The sequence below is a fragment of the Paramisgurnus dabryanus genome, chromosome 12, assembly GCF_030506205.2.
Source record: "Paramisgurnus dabryanus chromosome 12, PD_genome_1.1, whole genome shotgun sequence".
NCBI lineage: Eukaryota > Metazoa > Chordata > Actinopteri > Cypriniformes > Cobitidae > Paramisgurnus > Paramisgurnus dabryanus.
In genome coordinates, this window is record NC_133348.1 from 22,664,081 (window position 1) to 22,686,378 (window position 22,298).

Consider the following 22,298-nt stretch of genomic DNA (forward strand, 5'->3'; position numbering starts at 1 on the left):
GTATCACATCATATGGTAATTTTGTTTTCATTACCATGGTTGAAGATGTTAATGTGAAAGTGCTGCCATCTACTGGTAGTTTTTACTATAACAAATTATAAAAATATGTCTGATGGAGATAAACTGATGTTGTTAAGCCCCAAGAATAGTAATGTTGTAGTTCTTTTGCACAAGTATCACTGTAATGAACTTACATCACCCTTAAGTCAGTTTGTTGGTTTAAAGGTTGTTTGGTTATTATAAATGGCACCCTTGCAGCTCAGCAGCTGAATATTAGTTTAAGCCATGCAAGCTTAAGTAACATGCTGTAATTGCTGTTCAGGTAAAGGTCATGTAGTAATTACAGTGTACCTTAAAACAACAGTCTAATGAATTATTTCTGTGCCTCGCCACAAGAGGTCAGTCGTGTCTAACTTTTAATTCATTCATTCACGGACTATGGAAAAATTAGCGTACACAAGACGTTGTAGCAGTAGCCTATTATTATTATTATTATTATTATTATTATTATTAAATAATTATTACAATTATTATTACATAAGATAAACACTGTAAAATACGCAAAGAGGAAACCCTTTATACATACAGTATTTTATCCGTTGGCAAAATTTCAAAAAAAAAAAAAAAATCAGAAATAATGTAACCAAAAAGTTAGTAAAAAATATAGAAATAAAAAAATAAAACTCATTTTGGTTGTTAAACATTGCACATAAAACCTTTACTTTAAAATAATAGTCGAACTTCATATTAGGCGTTAACTTTATTGTTTGGGTTATATTGATTACATTGTACTTACTGTGTACATATTATTCTGGGCAGCTTTTGGGTTAGGGGCGGGTTTATATTTAAAACGTACTGTAGGTGGGCAATAGTTGCATTGTTTTTGCTATAAGTACAGTAGGCCTGTACTGTAGTAGATATTAACCCGCTTAATAAAAGTTAAACATCGGTTGATGGAGTTTACTATGTGGTAACATTTTTAAAGGACCGTTTTGTTTTGATATCTGGCATTACATTACTAAGAAGGAAGCGCACGTGATGCATGGCTGAGTGAAGAGAAGGGAGTGGCTTTACGCTCCACATCTACCTGTGACTCTCGGAGCTGGACTTTGAACTGTGGGAAGGTAACAGGAAAATCCAAACGGCTCAGCTGTGCAAGGTTAGTAAGAAACATTTAAATCATTTGTGAGTAAAAACTTTACTCGAGTTTTTTGCTTTACAAGAATTATCATGTAAATTCAAATTCAAAGTCACTCCTTAGAGAAGTAAGCTAACTTGTTATAAATTCAAGAACATTTCCACAGTCTTATAAAGTGGTAGGACACAAGTTAAATGGCATTTTTTGTGAGATTATTTCAGATAAATCTATTTTGTTGCATGTATAAGAGTCGAGTAGAAGTAAGGCAAGTCTGCGCAGGTTAAGTTATGTGTGCGCGCATTCCAGTGCGTACTTGAAGCGTGTGAAGATTCTGACTGTTTCACAAGCTGCTCTCCAGGCATCGACAGACCACTTTACATGGCATTAATAAGTGTAAATAAGTCGTAGTTGTCTTTTTTTTAAGTTATACTGTACCACCGTTTATGTTTCGGTAAATCAGCACACAATTATAAAACTGTAACACCGTGTGCTTATTTCAGTTGAAGATACTATATGCCTTAAAGATTGTTTATTAAAATGTTATATAGTAAAACATTTATTCTTTAATAGTGTGTTTGCTAAAACTGAGGGCCAAGAAAAAAAATATTTGGCATGCCTTGGGCAAAGTGTACACAGTAGGTTAGTCTACCTTAGAGGACATTAGTGGACAATGGACGATATTCAGGTATCCCCCATGACCACAGCCCTGCCTGTGTATTTAATGCATTTAGCTTTGGAACTTTAACGGAGAAGAATTTTGAGAGAGAGACCTTACTGCCATCAGCTTTTCGCTGTTAGATATGTAAACAAAACAAAAATGAAATAAACATGCAACTTGATATACTGTTATTAGTTTACCCATTACAGTATGGTAATAGGCGTGCGTGCACTAAATTACTTTTGTAATCATTTGTGTAAAAATTATACATCAAATTCATAATTCTTAAATATTTGAACTACAAGTGGGGATCCACCCAGTGGTAATGTTTTCTCTCTATGCACTCAGCTAGTGTTGGCTTGTAAAAATGTATAATCTCCAAATGTCAGATCCCACACAGTTTTTATCAGTGTTAGTTTAACCATTTCAGAGCTTCACTAACAGCCAATCAAGTCTGTTTTTTTTCTATTTTAATCTAACCAAACTGAAAAAATAATAATGTTAAATGTCTCCCCATGTGACTTTGTAACCTCAGCCTTGTGCCAACAAATCTGTCAGCTGACATAAAACAATCAAATTGAAGAAATGAAACCAAACACATCTGATACTTTTTATTTACAATTCATCACTAATTTGAACAGCAACACTGAAGGACTTTACTTAATCTGTGTTTTGTAATAGCAGAGCCACACAAATGCTTTGTTATTACCTGTATACAATACTGTATATGCATTGCACAACTGTTTTGTGCACAAATACAGATAACGTGGCACAGTCAGGCTTGACTGAGATAAAAAGAAATGTAGCTTTACTTCTAGGAATTCATCGCCTCAGGCAAACGAAACAGCCAGACAGAATACACAATACATAAACCTCTTGTAAAGCAACATCTTCAAGTGCTTTCAAAACTCATGTCAAAAAAATACCACTGTGTTTTTCATCTCGTTCCCATCAATATTGTGTCTGCTTATGAGTTTCTTTTTTCTGTTGAACACAATGGAAGTTATTTTGGTATATGATGGTGAGCATCACACTGTTGATGGTACATATTGACTTCCATAATAGGACAAACGAATACTATGGAAGCATATGGGTACCGTCACCTTTGGTAACCATCAATAATTCTGTGTTCAACATAGTAAAAAAACTTAAAATAACACAAGGGTAAGTAAATCATGATACTGATGAACTACTCCTTCAAGGAGTCCTATCATATTATGTTTCTTGATCTGTGTAAGGCTGGGATGAGCACCACACACAAAAAAATACAATAAGGGAGGTGTGGGTACATGCTTGTGTAAGCACATGAACACAATGAAGCCAATGTGAGCAAACACAAAGAAACTTTGGTCTAATAGATTTTAAAGGAGGTTAGGAAGTAAGATCATGGTATCGAGCAATTCCATTCAGATAGTAACTTTACCATGTAAAATAGTTTTCACATTGGTCAAGTTTTTATGACTTCCTCATTTTATTTAGATTTTTTTTTACTTCCTCACTGTACAAAGTGAAAGTTTGATTAACTTAAAGCTCCACTGTGTAAGATCTACTCCCATCTAGCGGTGAAAGTCTATATGACAACCAACTGAATATTACTTTCTAGCCCTCCCCATTCGGAACGCGTTTTAACTTGTACGGTGGCCCGGCCGTGTCATGCCAAGGTTAACATGGCTTCCAGTAGCTACAAAGCAAAAGCAATGAGAAAAAATGAACAATTTGCAATGTCCTTTGCCTGTGATCCATCAAAGCACACAGATTTATGTTTAACATTAAAAAAGTCTGATTGTCATGTCCGCTTAAAATCACATACAAAAAGCAACCATGACGGGTTTAAATGGACGCGAACTAATATTATGTCAAAGTACAATGCTTATGTTTTAAGTAAACGTTACATGTCCGTGTATATGTAAGAGCTTTCTCTCATATTGGTGAAAAAAGATTGCGCAACTTTCACTTTATCAGAGTATTATGTCAGACATTATGTCAGAGTACAATGCTTATGTTTTAAGTAAACGTTACATGTCCGTGTATATGTAAGAGCTTTCTCTCATATTGGTGAAAAAAGATCGCGCAACTTTCACTTTATCAGAGTATTATGTCAGACATTATGTCAGAGTACAATGCTTATGTTTTAAGTAAACATGTTACATGTCCGTGTATATGTAAGAGCTTTCTCTCATATTGGTGAAAAAAGATCGCGCAACATTCACACGCTTGTAAAATGAAACGACAGACGCACAGATCAGACGCTTTTATCAATGAAAGACTAAAAATAGCGCTGTCACCGTGTGTTTGTGCTAGAGGTCAGAAAAGATGAAAACATTTATCTCAGTACCTCAGATTACATAAATGGGCGGAGAGACGGCGTGTGTCTGTACCAACACATTAAACCACATGCATGTTTACACTAACAAGTGTTATGCATAATCATGCTAAAGTTAGCCAAGGAACTATAAAACTTCAAGTTTACAACATGGACTGTATAGATGTAAACGAATATGCTGAATTACCTGTGGAGAAGATAAAAAGTGCAACTTCAGTGTCCCTTGAGCCCCATCTTGGAAAACTAACTCCAATAGTGACTTTGGTCTTGATGTTTTTCCTGTCACGTTGTCGTTTAAAATCCCCGTTTCTCATCCTTGGCGATTTGTTTTAATGTCCTCGAGAATATGTCTTCAGCAGGCTTTCAAATCAAAGCATTAGATCGCAGGTTCATCACGGTGTGCGGTTGTTGTAAAATCCGAAGGATTCAGCTACGCAGGTCACAGGCTGGATACGTCATCAAGCCTGGTTTATTTAAATTAACTGAGCATTACATTCGCAAGTCATTCGCATATTACATCAATTTACAATTAACTAAGAATAATTGTCAGCTTTATAATTGTTAATATTCTGAAATAAGACTGTCTTGATGACGTATAGCGCCTACACATGCAACCTCCGAAGGCTTCAGCCAGCAGCCAGCGTGAGTGTAGAGTGAAACCGCGAAAGGCGGAGCTTGAATTTCAGGAATGTCCCTCGTCGGCGAATGTATTTCAAAGATGGAGGCACAACATGTATTCAGCCAGAGAGCGCTTCGACGGTATGCATTTTAAATAGCAGATTCTACACTTACGAGAACACTTTGATTAATGGGTGGGAAGTAATTACACATGAATGAGCACATACTTTTGAAAGAAAACATGGGTTTTTGTTAAGAATTAACTAAATAAAGTACACAGTAGAGCTTTAAAAAAATAAAACACTTCTGTTTTATTATTATCTATTTAACCTTTCTTACTTTAAGTGAAAAATTTAGGGTGAAAAAACTTTTAAAATTACTTCAATTGGTAACACCTAATTTTTTAAAAGCTTTTTTCACTTAAAATGTTCACTTAAAGTTAGAAAGTTTTACCAATTCAAGTATTTTTTTAATTAATCAAACTTTCACTTTTAACAGTATAAATACTCTTCTGCAGATGAGATGATAGTGTGGGAAGATCTTTGAAGACGTTACCTGAGGATGGCGGGTGATACAAGCACCCTTTCCTGGAAGGTACCCTCTCAGGATTGGGATGGGGGCATTAAAAGCCCAGACCTTGGTCCTGTTGGAGAAGGTGGCCCTGTGAAGATCATCAAAGTGTGCTTCAGTAGCAGCAATAATCTCAGCAAAAACTTCAAACTGGTCAAATGTGACAGCTCATGGCAGATCAAGGTAGGACTCATGGGGAGAACTTTAAGTACTTCTAGTATTCAATAAAATAAATAATCTGTATAAAAAAATTGAAATAATTTAACAATCTGTGTTTTCGTTCTACATCAGACGATTATCCAGTCTATTCTGAACAGTGGGCGATTGGGCCCAAATGTGCAGAATCCAGGCTGCTTTGGGTTGAGACTCAAACATCTTAAATCTGAGGAGTTGCACTGGTTGCACCCAGATCTTACTGTGGGAGAGGTGGAGCAGCGGTACGAGAGCCATCACGCAGAGGCTGAGTGGAGGTACAGGACTTTTAAACAAAGACTTAATTTTCTCTTTTCTGACACATGTTCATGTATGTGTTGTGTGCGTTTTATTTCAGATATGACCTTAGAATTCGTTACATTCCTCCTGATTATATGAAAAGGTTAAAAGAAGACAGAACCTTCTTGTTATATTTCTATCAACAGGTCAGCAAACATTATTTTCAGATGTCCTCAGACTTCATGGTTGTGTGTTTTGTGTAGTTTGCTATGCTTTTGTTAAGAAATTAATTGAAATATTTGTGATAGGTGAGGTGTGACTACATGCAGCATCATGCTAACAAAGTTAGTGATGGAATGGCTCTACACCTGGGCTGTTTAGAGATTAGGTAAAAACACTATTATACCCTATAGTTTTCATTCATTTCATGGTTGTATTTCTTTTTTTGTGTGTGTGCTGGAAAGTCTTTTCAAATTATTGCTACATGTTTCCTGTTTTTCAGGCGTTTTTATAAAGACATGAATGCCAAAGGTTTAGAGAAAAAGACGAATTTTGATCTTCTAGAGTAAGTTCATGTTTTCATTACAAAAGTCAAATATTAGGGTGATGTGCTGTGTGTTTCTAATACCTGTATTTTGTCTTTCTTCTCTTTTTGTTTAGGAAAGAAGTTGGTCTGGATCTGTTCTTTCCCAAGGGACTTATTGACAGTATGAAGGTTAGGCTTATGTTTCATTTATTTCATTCACAGTTTTGTGTTTTTCACATGTTAATGCCACAGAAAGTTGATTTAATGTGGTACAGTACAGTATGTAACCCTTATTATCTGTTTGGCTATTGCATGCTTGCAGTAGAGATGCACCGATATTACATTTTTCACCGATACTGATAGCCGATTATTCGGAGTGATATCTGCCGGTGCTGAAAGATTGGTGGTTATATAAAATTCTGAAGAATAAATTTTCTGAATGTTATTCATTCATATAATGACCATTAATATTGAACATTTCTTTACATTTATAATACACAGAGCTTAAATTTATTGCATTTCCTGTTCTCTTTAGATTGACATGATATATCGGCCATGACTATTACTTGTTTTTAAACTATCGGCTGATAGCTGATAATAAGAAAAATAGCTTTTATTGTCCGATACTAATTATTGGCTGATATATCAGTGCATCCCTAACTTACATACAAAAAGTCAAGTGGCCTTCAACTTATAAGGGTTTAGTTTAGCACAATCAAATTAAACTTCTACATCTTAACTGGAGTCTTGCTTTTAACAGCCTAAGCAATTGAGAAAGCTCATCCAGCAAACCTTTCAGCAGTACTCTACATTGAAAGAGGACGAGTGTATGATAAAGTTCTTTGAAACCTATGGAGAGTTTTCCAACTTTGATGAGGAAGTCTTTCAGTGTGAACTCGTGGTAAGTTCCACATGGCACCACAGTTTTACACCTCAAAATACAATCACCCATGTTTAGGTTATTTAGGTAGTTGTGGCCATGTTTGAAGTGAACAGACTTACGGATGCAGATTTGTATGACCAAAAGTTGACACACTCTGTCCTTTTTATCTACTCAGCAAGGATGGAGTCTAGCAGTGGATTTAGTCATTGGTCCAAAAGGTATTCGTCAGCGCACCAAAACGGACTCCACGGTGAGCAAATTATTTTTAGAAACATTTGTAAATAATTACTTTTAATTGTATTTTAATCTTTATATACATTCTATTTATAATTGTATTTGAATATGTTAAATATTTTACTATTAAAATGTGACCCTGGACCACAAAACAAGTCATAAGATGCACGGGTATATTTGTAGCAATAGCCAAAAATACATTGTACACGTATGGGTCAAAATGGTCTTTTTTTAATTCCAAAAATCATTAGGATATTAATTAAAGATCATATTCCATTAAAAGCTTTTTTGTACATTTCCTACCATAAATATATAACAACTGTATTTATCATTAGTAATATGTGATAGAAAATGTTAAAGGAAAATTTCTCAATATTTCTATTTTTTGCACCCTCAGATTCCAGATTTTCAAATAGTTGTATCTCGGTAAAATATTGTCATATGCTAACAAACCATACATCAAAGGAAACTTATTTATTCAGCTTTCAGATGATATATAAATCTCAATTTAAAAAAAATGACCCTTATGGATGTTTTTATGATTATTCATGGTTAAAAACAAGTTTATTCATACATTTTTTATTGCTTGCTTAATTTTACTGTTGCGAAATTTAAAATTCACTTTGTCTTTTTCTACCCAGCCGGTCTTTCTCGCCGAATACAAACAGATCCGAAGCATCAAGTACAATACACAAAGTGATGGCAAAACATTATTACTCATTGATATTGAGGGTGCCAGACAGGTGAGAAAATTCTCACCTTAGTATCAAGCTATAAAACACATATGCACAACACCGCTTTTTTCTGAACTTGCTGTGACCTTGTGCATTCCTAGAATCTCTCGATCAGTGTGGCGTCTCTGGCCATCGCAGAAAACATGGCCGACCTGATTGATGGCTACAGTCGGTTTATAAACAACACAGACTCTTCTTTGATGGCTAAAGCAAATAAAGGTAAACCACAAAGTAAGTCCCAATTACGCTTCCAGATACAGTAGCTGTCTTATAAGATTAAGTCTCATTCTTTAAGAAGTACTGATCATTATTCATGATTTAAATTTTTATTCTCTAAGATAAATGACCGAAAGTCTTCGGTTTATCTCATGATAGAATTTATGCCAGCATTGCTTCATATCATATGAGAGTGCTGTGCGCTTTTTTATGATTAATGCGTGTATGAGAATTGCCACATTTCTCAGTATTGGAAATTGAGATTTATCTTCCCTGTCTTAGGTGCGCCATTGCGCAACTCTCTTCCTGACATTCCCTCCGGGTGAGTAGATCAACATTCCTTATCTCTTTTCTTATCCTCAGAACTACAAAACAAAAAAATATTAATTAACTTTCATAAATTTTATATACAAAGCAATTCATATATTTCTAAAGACATTGAAAGATTTCTGGTTGGATTAACTTTGATACAGTAATACACCACACAGTACTAAATTACTTAATTTAATTAATTTTTTATGTTGTTCTTGTCCTTTATTAGAAAGAAAACGGACTCCTTCAGATACAGCAGTGAGTAACAGATACTTACAGTATTTATTTACAGTTAAAGCAAGATTTCATTCTCGCAGCTATACGGTGTGCCATTATAATTTGTACAAAATAGGAGTAACATTCACTCTTCTTTTTTAGATTCTGATATATACTGTGAAATCCCGGATGAAAAACCTCCACCACCTGGTATGTGAAGAAAGCTGTTCATATCTTTTTTTGTTTATACTGCATAATAGCATGTTTTACATTAATGTGGTCATCTCATACTGTAGCTTTCGTTTGTGTTAAACAGCAAAGGTTGGACTCTTGAGGAAAGAAATAGTCTTGAAAAGTTTGCTGGGTGAAGGTTTCTTTGGAGAAGTTCATGAAGGAGTTTATCAGAAAAAGGCAAGTGGGCACATTATAGTAATCTTGTAACTGTGAACTAAATCATCCTTGTATGTCACATTTTTCTTTTTGCATAAAGATTTTTGATAATTTTACAGTAAAATTTTGCAAATCTTTTTAATAATGTACCTTTATTTATATTACAAATGTTTGTTGAGTTACATTTGTGCCACTGAACCACAAAACCAGTCATAAGGGTATTTTTTTAAAGGGGACATGTCACAAGAATTTTTTAAGATGTAAAATAAACCTTTGCTGTCCCCAGAGTACACATGTGAAGTTTTATCTCAAAATACCAATAGATAATTTATTATAACATTTTAAAATTGACACTTTGTAGGTGTGAGTAAAAATGTGGCGTTTTGGGTGTGTCCTTTAAAATGCAAATGAGCTGATGAAGTGCAAACACTTGATGGAATTGAAACTCAATTGTGCTGTCAATTATTTTTTCTCTTTTTCTTCCTCTCTGCACTAAATTGTTGTGCCGTGGTTGGATAGTGCAGATTAAGGGGCGGTATCATTATAATAAGAGCTCCTTATGACATCATAAGGAGAGCCAAATTTCAACAACCAATTTTTTTGTGTTTGTAGAGAATGATTTACCAAAACTAAGTTACTGGTTTGATCTTTTTCACATTTTCTGGGTTGATATAAGCACTGGAATCCCAATAATAGCATTTAAATATGGAAAAAGTAAAATTTTCATGCCATGGCCCTTTTAAATAAAAAACTACTTGACTATCTGGAATCTAAAGGTGCCATAAATCAAAATATTGAATAAAATCGCCTTAGCAAGTCCTTAGCAACACAGATTACTAATGATAAATAATTGTTTGACATATTTATCATTGGAAAATTAATAAATATCTTCATTAAACCATTTTGGCATAAAAAAATCTGTAATTTTGACCCGTAAAGATTATTGTTGACTATTGCTACAAATACACTTAAGTGCTATTTATGACTGGTTTTGTGGTTTAGGATCACATTTGTGATTGATAATAGTGAACTTTATTGTTATTCCTGTTTAGTTAGATGTTCCATAGTACTTACTACTTTCCCTATTGCGCATTGTTCCAAAGCAGCCTCACATACACTTGTTAGACAGCATTGTTCAGACATACCGTTTTATACATTCTTATAAAGCATCTAAATGTAAATAAATGTTTTGATTAGAATGGAGAGAAAATCAGTGTTGCAGTGAAGACTTGTAAGGAATGTGCTCCTGATGTCAGAGAGAAGTTTGTGGGCGAAGCAGGTATGAGAATAAATCCTCAGGTATTTATTATAGACATAAGTGATTTGAATGTTTAAAATTACTGTACTGATTAACCCAAAATATGTAGCCGTGTCATGTAGTAAACGTCTTTATGAAATTTCAGATACAGTTTTACCATTAACCATTCAGACATACTGTAGTTTGCATCTGCTCTGATAAAAAAAATCTGTTGTAGGAAGGGTCATTCAGAAAGAAAGTGTTTGAAGTATTTCATGTTGAGCCTTTTCTTGAGGATGATACCAAAGTGTGGTTATTTTTAAAGATCGTGCTTTGGATATTACATTTGCATTTATGTATTTGGCAGCTGCTTTTATCCAAAGCGACTTACAGCGCATAACATAGTATACATTTTATCAGTATGTGTACAGTAACTTGATTTTCAAACCCTCAATTGCTCTCATACAGCAGCTTAGGTAGTTGTATTTCCTAAAAATGTGCAAGTGTTTTCATGCATATTTGACACCAAAGTTTTATTTCCAACAACATTCTTAACAGCTTCTGTCACACTGAATTTGTTGATATGTTATCAAGCTAACAATGATCCAAAATAAACTATGAGACAGTATAAGTAGTACACACTTCAAGTGTTTTGCCCTGTAAAGTGAGTACAGTAGGTGTCATAGTAAAGCTCACCTTTGAGCAGAATTGGTCCATAGTCTGATTCATTGGCAGGTTTATCTCTAGTGTCATGATACTTGACGACTGATCTCACCATACCTTGTATGTATTTTATGAGGATGCTACTGTAATTTGAATGTATTCATACAAATTTATTAGAAAAAAAGAAATACAAAAAATATGATTGTTTAAATTTATACAAAATATCCACCTTATGAAATATGTAAAAATTGCCATAAAGTACACTGAGTTTATTCTTTCTTACACAACACCACCCCCATCTAGTTATCATGAAGAACTTGGACCATCCAAACATAGTGAGACTAATAGGCGTGATTGAGGAAGACCCTGTATGGATTGTCATGGAGTTGTGTCAGCTAGGGGAGGTAAGCAACAGCAAGAACGGATTCTGGATGTTATTTTGTACTTGATTATATGATGTACTTGGCATGTTACAATACATTAAAATGCATCTTGTGGGAAATTGCAGAGCCGATTACATTGTCACCATGAGTTATTATGCTGAGCACTGTGGTATTAAATTATACGAGATATACGAGAGAGGTGTTTACATCACTTTTAAATTAAACCAATAAAATTGGAATGGGTAAAATTTGGTCTTGAACGGTTTTAATGAGAAATGTTTTGAGTTATGATTGAATTTCTTGACTTTGTAACATTGAAATCTCTTTTTGTCAGGAGACATTTTCAAAAAATCAGGAGATCTAAGCTAATAAAATGTCTATTTAAAATGTACTGTTTATGTAAAATGAGTAAGTTCTCAAAAGGATCTGGGCCCGGTTCCCCGATAACGTTCACTCTTAGCGTGCTAAGAAGACTCAAAAAGATATATCTTACCAAAGTTGTTGATGTTTCTAAGTGTGTTCCCCGAAGTGTCTCTTAGGAAGTTTCTTAACACGCTGCCTCTAAGTGCGACGTACAATGTCGCTGTCCCAAGTGAAGGTGCTGAATTATTTGCGATCGATCACTCAGGGATCCATTTTCCACTTCACGCGAAGGTGCATTACGACGTTAAGAAAGACAACACGTTATATACAAATGGAACATTACTCAAATTATTCCAGTAACATTTATTTTAACATAGTTTAAGTTATCCGTAAAATATAGACTATTAATTAAATGATGTACTGTAATTGTCAGTAATACGGGTAGACGAACCGGGTATCCATCGCTATTTATCCACCCTCCTTATCCCGTTGTGCCACTTGAGCCGCTTCTTGACATGGGTTTTGACTTTAAAAAATATGTAATACACTTTTATACGAATGTTAAGGTACTTTACAATCAGAATTGATTGGCAAGCAGCTGCAGTATTTCTGTTTAATGCGGTATTGCTTACCATTAATGTTTTCAATAAAAAGCAACCTAGTTAGATAGAGAATATGGTCTGAGAAGATCTAGTAGCTCCATAATGAGTTGTCTTGGAAGGCGATTTTTTTTTTTTAGCCACGTCAGACAAAATGTCAAAAGGTTTAAGGGTTGACGAATAAAAAAATTGGCATGGACTAAACAGTTACGCGGCCGGTGTTGTGTGGAAGTCTGTTATGTTTCCCTTTAGTGTAGTGTTTTATAGCATTTTTATCACATTATACGTACGTTTATTCTTTTTTGAAAGTTTTAATGGCTACTGAGATGTATATGTGTGCATTTATGTAATGTATCTTGACTGTTCTTGATTGTAAGTCAATTATTTTTACAGTATGAATCATATTATATGTATAATATATATTTATTATGTTTGGAAACATAACAGTTTTAAAACAAACAAAAGAAAAGAAAAAGACAGGCTATATGTTAAAAGACATAAAACTGTCAAATATGAAATATTTAATAAATTGTATAATAGAATACATGATATTATTGCTTTTTAGTATAACCAATTGAAATCTTTAATCTTTCTAAATAAATTATAAATGTAACGTGATGAAAACGATCTAAACATAGAGGAAAAGAGGAAACAGACTTCAATGAGGAATAAACACCGGCGCCGTCTTTGATTCATAAGTTCTGATACCAAATAAAGTCAACGGCATAAGTAGTCCTGTGTATCCATTGCAAACATATTTTATTATAAGTCTTAAAAATGTCCATAACATAAAATCATTGTCAGCATACCATAGTTTGACTTGTACTGCGCTGCGCTGATTTCTAAAGACTGCGGCGATAGCGTTTTGCGCTCAAACAACGCTAAGAGAGAGCTTACGAATGGTCCAGACCAACCTTATGAAAGTGTGACTTACAGAAGATATACTTAGCGTACGAACGTTTTGGGAATCATGCCATAGAGTTAAGAGAGAGGTTAAGGAATAGGTTAAGAACTACTTAGCGATAAGAACGTTTTGGGGAACCGGGCCCTGGTTATGTGGGTGAACACAAAGATGATGTGATTAATGCTTCACAAATCATCATGTTGCCTAAAAATGTTCCTTTGTGTGTTTTAGGGCAGCAGATTTCATTTCATGTGCAATGTGAAAGACTTTGGAAGTCCCTTTATTAAACTAAACTAATCATTTTCTAATCAATTGTTGTACTTGTAGCTGGGGAAATACTTGAGTAAAAATCAGCAGAGTTTGAGCAGCGTGACACTCGTTCTCTTCAGTCTACAGATTTGCAAAGCGCTGGTCTATCTGCAAGGAGTAAACATGGTCCACCGGTAAGACCGTTACTACTACTACTATGCACAAAACATTCACAATAACACTACATAATGCAGTGACACACAAATAACTTTGTTTAGGTGAATGAAAATCTTTCTTTGATGTTTGTGATTGTGTGTCTATGCTTTACAGAGACATAGCTGTACGAAATGTGCTTGTTGCCACACCTGAATGTGTGAAGCTGGGTGACTTTGGTCTTTCCAGATACATAGAGGATGAGGAATATTACAAAGGTTATCTGTTTTATACACTCATAAAAGTAACAGTTTGTTAAATTACCAAAAAAACAGCAGTGTTGTGATGTTGTGTTTGATTATATTCTATTGGATCTAAGCTATATTCATCTCAAATTCTCCAATGTCACATTAAGCAAATCTTTACAAATATGTTTTGTTTTATTAGTTGCATTGGGTTTAGTAACCATAGAAACTTCTCATTATCTTGGATTATGTCTGCAGCATCTGTTACCCGTTTACCTATCAAATGGATGGCACCTGAATCCATTAACTTCAGGCGCTTCACAGCAGCCAGTGATGTGTGGATGTTTGGTAAGTGAATAACAGCAAATCATCAGATTTACAGGTCACTCGCCAACAACCAACTTCATTTATTCATAGAGATGTTCAAATACATTTTAATCTCCTTCATTATTTATTAAGTACTTGAAGAACACTAAGAAGAACAATTTTTTATGTTGAAGCTTTGCCATGCTTAACCATCCACAGATAATATTAACTTCATTTGTACAAATTATCAGACTGTAACTGGCTTTCATTTCCATCACGACTTTATACCAGTTTTGAACATATTGCAGCCATGCTTGGTACAAAATCTGGTTTGATTAGTTAACATTAGTTAATGTGTTAACTAACATAAACAAACCGTGAGCAATACATTTGTTACAGTATTTATTAATCTTTGGTAATGTTAGTTAATAGAAAACAAGCTTTTAATTGTTTGTTCATGATAGTTCACAGTGCATTAAATAATGTTAACAAGATTTTAATAAAGTATTAGTAATTGTTGAAATTAACATTAACAAAGATTAATAAATGCTGTATAAGTGCAGTTCATTATTAGTTCATGTTAACCAATGTAGTTAACTAATGAGCCTTATTGTAAAGTGTTTCCAAAATTCATATTAAAATAAGATTAAATGCAATGTTTGAAGAGGATGTTTTAATTCAAACCTCAAGAAAATAATAAAAATGTATAAAATAGGCATCAACTTGAGATCTTATAATCATATGTAATTTTCAGCATACTGTAGCTGCTTTTTAATCACTATGTCGAACTTTTCTCATTGTGTAACTGTTCCATTATGTCCATTATGTGGGCTCATACAGTAGTAGCATCCTTAGGTATGTGTAATGCTCCATTCACACTGGGCATTAACCCTTCTCATTTACTTTAAATTGCTAACGTCATGTTTTGGCATTAAAAGAGTTAACTTTTCAATTACCAAATATCAATCAGATTGCCTAATTCAAATAACCTAGTGCAGATGCTAGGCAATTACGTTTATGCAAGACCGGAAAACATAAAAATGGAGGAAAGATTAATCATTGCAGTGGGTAATACTAGAGCTACACCAGCAATCGCTAGCGCAACCAAACCGGCATCTTAGCCATCAAAACAAAAGCCACCTTTTTGTGTAGTGTTGCTTCAAGGCCACGCTTCAGACATGTCCTTCATCAAGACTCAACCCTGACATCCTGTGTGAATCGAGCGTCATACAAATGGGTTAGTCGTTGCCTTGGTAACGCAAGAGATGGTATGCCATGTAAATAGCAGGCTGTGAACTGTTTGTTATAGTGCCGTTAGTGGAAACAAAACAGTAACCAATTTTTACCATGGTTTGGTCCGACGATTACAAACGGCTCGGAATTCTCAGCACTGTTGTCTAATCGTTCCTCACCCTTAGAACGGTTGGCCCAATGGTGAAAAAGTGTTGTGTAATCCAAAGAAAGTAGCAAAAATTTTTTTTTTTCTTGTGTTGATCTTATGCAGCTGTGTGTGTGTGGGAGATCATGAGTCGTGGTAAACAGCCATTCCACTGGCTGGACAACCGTGATGTCATAAATCAGTTAGAACAGGGCAACAGGCTGCCCAAACCCGAACAGTGTCCTCCTGCCCTCTACTCCCTGATGACATGCTGCTGGAGCTACGACCCTCGCGAGAGACCCACCTTCACTGAACTCGCCTGCAATATCAGGTCTGGCCTCTCGTATCTGATTACTGTTATTGATATGGGATCATGCCAAGCGTGTAAATTATACTGGTGAGAACACATGCTTTGTGTTTGAATGAAGCGCTTGTGTACAGATTTTTTTGGGGGGGGGCAAAAACAGTACACTTTGATGGCCTGTCTAACATTTAAGCTGCATCCATAACTTTTTTTGATTGAAAATAAAACAAACTGTTATTGAGCAATACATAAAAAGTTAGTGCTTTTTGTTTAAGCTGGCAGGAAAGGCAGTAATGCAAGTCAAGTTTACTTATATAGCAATTCACATAAAAACAAGATTTATTATTTATTAAGAATAATTTTAATTAAAATTTATGAACTGGAATTAAATGGCTTATTGTTAACAAAGGGGGCAGAACATTGTTTAGTCAGCAAATACAATCGAGAAAATATATTTCGAGATCTGAGATCTGTGGTGGCGTAGTAAAATGCTGTCTCACCATCTTTGGACAGAACACTAGGTACTTCCAGCTGACGCCATACTAATGATCGAAGAGGTCTATTAGGTTTATGTCCTACAAGCATATCTGCGATGTATATAGATATTACAGCAGGCCATTGAGTGATAGTAGCCCATAAACAAATAATTGCACTTTTAAATCAATTTTGAATGTGACTGAAAGCCAATGTAAAGATTTAGGACTTCGCAGGAGTTAGCTGCTTCAATCCACCCTGTTAGTAATGAATGTGAGAGCTTTTTTAATATCCATATAGGTCAATGTAAATAAAGCCTATATTTCAGTCATGGCAAAACATGGGATACGTTTTAGTACAGTATGTTAGTGGTCATGACATGTATATGCATTCGGTCTCGGTAGAAGTAAATTTGCATACGCTGCTGATGTTGCAGTATGCAGCAATGGGCATGTAAGAAAGTGATGCTGCTGCAATGCTAGGCACAAATTCCCGCATAAACAGATCATGAGAGTTGGAGCTGGGGATGGAGGCGGGTGATTTTTGTCATTGGCTAAAAATCAGTTTGAATAACATTGATCTGGCAGATCAGCCTGCATTTCCTGAACTAGTTCATTAACATTGCATTATGTAATTTTAAGTTTTGTATTTATATTAAATTTAACAAAAGCACTTTTTATAACAGTGACGTACACCAAATGGAGAAGGAGTTGGAGGTGGAGAGAGAAAGAGACAAAGCTCGTATGACTCGGTTCATCGAGCCTAAGTTTAGTGAACCACCACCAAAGGTAGCAGTTTAACTCATACGCTGTTTATTTGCCATAACACATTTATTTGCACGTTCCTCACTGCATTATATAACCTCACAGTCAGTAATGCTTTTTGTTTACATATCCAGCCTTCCAGAATCAATACAAGCCGTTTTGGAAATACCCTTGGAGTCGGCCTGCACCTTCAGGTAATGTGAAGACTCTTTCGATCAAGAACCACTGTATGAATTTCCATTAGCGTGAGTTGGGTTATTTTGAGATTAAATTTAAAATCAACATTTGTGTGTTTTATTGTCACCAGCTGAATGAGGCCTTGTGTGCCAGTTCACCAGACCTAGCCAGCCCATGTGATTACCAGTCACCTATTGACTCAACCAACAGCCTGTCTCTTCCCAAGGCCTCGCCCCGACGCCTCAGTCTCGGAGTAAGCTTAGACCATTTTTATCAGACCGTTCTTAAAATGCATCTAGCAAAATAAAAAAGCAATAATTTGGAAGCCGTTTAATGCAAATGTACACTATGGCTTATAGTTGATTTTATGATAAACACTCTTTGGGATAATCCTTTATAATTGCTGTGGTTGTTTGTACATTAGCAGGAGGCTGAGTTCAGCTTTGTGCCGCCCAGTAAGGAAGACGCCCAGCGGCTTTGGCAGGCGGAGAAGGAGCGCATGCAGGAAACTTTGATGATGCAGAAAGAACAGATGGAAGAAGACACAAAATGGTTAAAGAAAGAGGAAAAGCTTCTGGTAAGGGGGAAACCTGTAACAAACCCAAGTGTGCCCATCTTATATTGTAAGGACATGCCTAAGCAATACAGTGGCAGTGCGTTGACATTTTTATGCATACATTTTAGTGATGCAATATGATGTAATGCTTTGTATAAGCAGCCTTTTTCTCTTTCTCAGGATCCAATGGTTCAGGAGGGCACAAAACTTCCTGAGGTGTGTGTGTTTTAATCTTTAATCCAAATGATATACGTTCTATATTTCCATTAGATCTGGTGCACTTTAAAACGTCTGCATCTTGTGCAGATCATTCGTATACTTGACAACCTTAAAATGTGTTTTTTATTTATTACCAGACACCTGAACCATCACTTAATAATGGTAAGTCCTGTTGTACTGATAAATTACTTTATATATATATTATTTGATTGAGTCCACACTGCTTATATGACTGTTTTCGGTGTCCTCTCATAGCGGATCTTCGTCTGCCTCCTTCAAAGCCACCCAGAATAGCAGTGCAGGTAGGGGCACATTGAGAATTTCGAAAATTGTGTACTGTATGCATGTTGTACAGTGTAAAAAATTATCTGTTATTTTTAGTTATATTTTTAGTTTATAGTTACTCTATTTGTGATAAATGAACACTTGCAGACAACACATTTCTGATCTAATGTCGCAGGACCATGGTGGGCGGCACAATGAATAATAACACATAACGCGTTAAATGGCATGACACACACAAAGTGTAAAAAATTAACACATAATTTTTTACAATGTATCTTTTTTCTTTGCTTACTGGAATGCTATGTTCTGAAATGTAACAAACGACAAACTGATATTCAGCAATAACCACCACACCTCTGTGCATTAACCGTCCCACAGGGACGTATTTTTATATATCATTGGAAAGCTCTCAGATTGAAGTTTTCATATTCCATCACCATTTGCAAAAAGAACAATGTAGAAAGTGTAATTTCCTAAAATGTCACGGACTAACATATTTATTATTAGATATCCTGTTAACCTGAAATAAGCTTGTTGGAACGCTCTAAGAATGTAGTTTTCATTTTTCAAGGCCATTTGATGATGATGGGTCTTTTGTTAAATGTCATTGACCCTATAAGAATACATATGAATTTGTATATATTAATAATTCTAATATTCATCAAAATAAAACTATACATTTTCAAATATCTTGACAAGCTATATATCTTTGGTAAGCTCTAAGAATCTAGATTTCACATTTCAAAACGTTTTTGTATTAATAATAATTCAATGACAGTTATTTATTAATTTGTGACAATATTATGCAGGTAACTGTTAACACCTACTGGCCTTTGTTAGTAAAACCACTAAAAGTATCACAGAAACCACAATTTTTTTTGTGATTTTAACTTTTAAAAATTTGGATTTAGCATTTTGGGCGTAAAACTTTTTTATTTTCATGTTTTTTAAATATAAAATACATAATTAATTGCATAATTTTTTATTTTTAAAAATAAATGTAAAAGAAAATATAACTATTTTTTTATTAATATTTACAAAGGCAAATACTTCAGTGAACAACTAAGTGTTTTAATGTGTCTTCTTTAAAAAGAGACCAAGATTTTGCTTCTAGACCAAAGAATGTCAGAGTTATTTTGATTTGAAGGTTTTTCTTACTCAAAAAGGAGAACAATTTAAACTTAACTTAAATGTGTCACGTATTAAAATAACCAATCAAATATTTAATCCAGCTGTGTTATAAGCGGGATAATGTATAGAAGATAATATATTAAAGGCGGGGTGCATGATTTTTGAAAAACACTGGAGAGTCGGGCCGAGTACCAAAACACACTTGTAGCCAATCAGCAGTAAGGGGCATGTCTACTAAACGACATCATTGCCTGGATTGCATATGTGTGGGTCTGGTCTATCATAAGAAGGTCCAGATTCTATTGGCATAGGGGTGTGTTTGTTTAGGTGATTTCAAGTGTCAACATTGACTTTCAAGATCATGCTCCCCGCCTTTAATAACAATAATGGGCACTGCTATTACTATGCATGGGGGAAATGCAAAGCTCAATATGGACGCTCTGATGTCTGAAGTCCCGCCTTCCTGCGAAAAGAGCCAATCATCAATCGATAAAACTGATGATTCTTTGGGGGAGAAGCTCTGTACAGAGCTGCTTGCCAACCTGTGCGCATTCACTTTAGGTGAACCGACCCTAAAAAGGTGTTTTGGAAAAAAATGAGCTTAAGAAACATTTTAATTGTTGGTTGAAAATATGTCAGTTTTTGTGTCTTCTGTCTTTTAGCCTGCACCTACAGCAGAGCTGGACCGCTCAGGGGACAGCGTGTACCAGTACGTCATGGAAGTTGTTAAGGTGGTTGTGCAGCTAAAAAACGACATAAACACACTGCCATCTACTGAGTACATCTCTCCTGTCAAGGTGAGGGTCTGACAGAACAAGAGCCTCGGGCAGGTCTAGGCAACGTTGGTCCTGGAGTGCCGATGTCCTGCAGATTAGAGCTCCAATCCTGATAAAACCTCGCCTACCTGTAGTTTTCAGGTGACTCTTTAGACCTTAATTGCCTTTTTCAAGTGTGCTTGATTAGAGCTGGAGCTAAACTCTGCAGGACATCGGCACTCCAGGACCTACTTTGCCTACCTCTGGCCTAGGGCATTTTTGCACTGATGTTTATGCTGTATGAATTAATTTCACTTTTTTTGGTAGAATGTTGGTCTCTCGTTACGAAATCTGATCAACAGTGTGGATGATATACTGCCAACACTGCACCAGTCTTGTAGGATGGAGGTAGTATTTAATGTTCTTAGTGTTTCCTGTGGTTTTGATCGATTTTACAAAATTGAGACATATTGCTAATTAAATGCATAATTGTTGATTTAATGAGATACGTCTTTTCAGTTCTTATATATCCCTGACAAGCTGATGTTCTACACAAAGTCTTGATCTTTCCACTCAGAATGTACTTTCTCTCTCAAACCTGCTTTTAGATCGAGGGCACGCAAAAGTTGTTGAATAAGGACTTGGCTGAGCTTATCAGTAAGATGCGTCTGGCCCAGCAGAACTCCATCACCTCTCTGAAAGAAGAGTGCAAGAAACAAATGCTGGCAGCCGCCCATAGTTTGGCCATGGATGCCAAGAACCTGTTAGACTCTGTAGACCAGGCACGTGTGCGCTCAAACCTGGCCAAACCCAAACCAGAGGACGCCGCCTCAGAGGAGACAGACTAGAGACTTAAACAAACATGAGTCACAGTTTTATGATGAGACAGGAATACAGTCTGCTTGTATAAGATGCTATTGTAATGCAATAACGCAGGAGGATGTAAACACAACGAGACATAAAACTGCCTCAATTTCAACTGCCTCACATTTTTACAGCTCTCTTTGACAGTCACGTTGAGCTCTCTTTGTAAAGTTGTATCATTATAAAAACCTTATCTTTTTAGTTTAGGACTTTTTTTCCCTATATTTTGTCTGGAGAAAAAAAATGTAGAGAGAGGTTAAGAATTTGCTTGCATTTCTATTGATATTGTGTCTGAAAAATAACGGAAAACATAATCCAGCAAATATGCTTTTCTAAAATTTGGAGTTTGCAAATGTCATTAAAATATATGTTAACTTCATCTGCACAGTGGAACAAGAGTACCTCAATTAATAATATGTGTATCATTGTGACCAATGCACCGATAAGATGTATTAGAGAATGTGTGTCAATATATCAGGTTTCAGACCTCATTAAAATGGTCATCTCAATTGGTGGGGTACAACTCAAAACTGGATCACTAAAAGCTGAGGAAAATCAATGCTAAAAATGCCAAATTATATGGATTTGTTTATTGTACAAATACAAAATGATGAAGTTAAACTATCCATATAATAATGCAAGGATAGAATAATAAATAGCCTTGTTAACTTGAAAAATAGGACTGTTGTTTCCACTTAAAAGTGTTTGTCCTGCCTTACTTTTTTTTATTCAACTTAAAAAAAAAATGTTGATTTAACTTAAAAATTTTAGTAAACTAAACATTTGTTAGTTAATTAATATTTTTTAAGGCAGCACGAACACTTGCTTTTTTAAGTTGAAACAACACATCTTTTTTACAGTGTTGTTGACATCAAATGCCCTGCCTCCAAAGCCTACAGTAACATATTTTGTAGAACAGTTTGCAGACACTATCCAAACTATGCAGATAAACATCTGTTAGCCATGTCAGGACAGATTTAACACACATAGCATTGTCTGTAGGTTTGTGTCACTGTAAAATGTTAAAAGTAAAAGTGCT

General features: G+C 35.2%; 1 protein-coding gene across 4 annotated transcripts; it reads left to right on the forward strand.

Moving 5' to 3' along the window:
• The first annotated feature begins 1,006 nt into the window (after positions 1–1,006).
• Positions 1,007–21,638, forward strand: ptk2bb (protein tyrosine kinase 2 beta, b). 4 transcript variants are annotated; one of them, XM_065257213.1, is made up of 31 exons: positions 1,007–1,159; positions 5,255–5,490; positions 5,599–5,777; positions 5,858–5,945; positions 6,048–6,127; positions 6,242–6,304; positions 6,400–6,454; positions 7,026–7,166; positions 7,324–7,398; positions 8,024–8,125; positions 8,218–8,347; positions 8,615–8,654; positions 8,874–8,902; positions 9,023–9,070; positions 9,177–9,271; positions 10,448–10,529; positions 11,454–11,554; positions 13,727–13,842; positions 13,979–14,079; positions 14,305–14,394; positions 15,857–16,061; positions 17,194–17,296; positions 17,407–17,466; positions 17,580–17,702; positions 17,874–18,026; positions 18,186–18,221; positions 18,362–18,386; positions 18,480–18,526; positions 20,303–20,437; positions 20,723–20,803; positions 21,004–21,638. In XM_065257213.1, exons 2-31 carry the CDS (start codon positions 5,299–5,301, stop codon positions 21,241–21,243), a joined length of 3,015 nt encoding a protein of 1,004 aa, XP_065113285.1. In that variant the 5' UTR covers positions 1,007–1,159; positions 5,255–5,298; the 3' UTR covers positions 21,244–21,638. The 4 variants fall into 4 exon arrangements, with proteins under 4 accessions (XP_065113285.1, XP_065113287.1, XP_065113288.1 ...); XM_065257215.1 differs by having other exon boundaries at positions 17,877–18,026; XM_065257216.1 differs by having other exon boundaries at positions 8,218–8,335.
• The last annotated feature ends 660 nt before the right edge of the window (positions 21,639–22,298 follow it).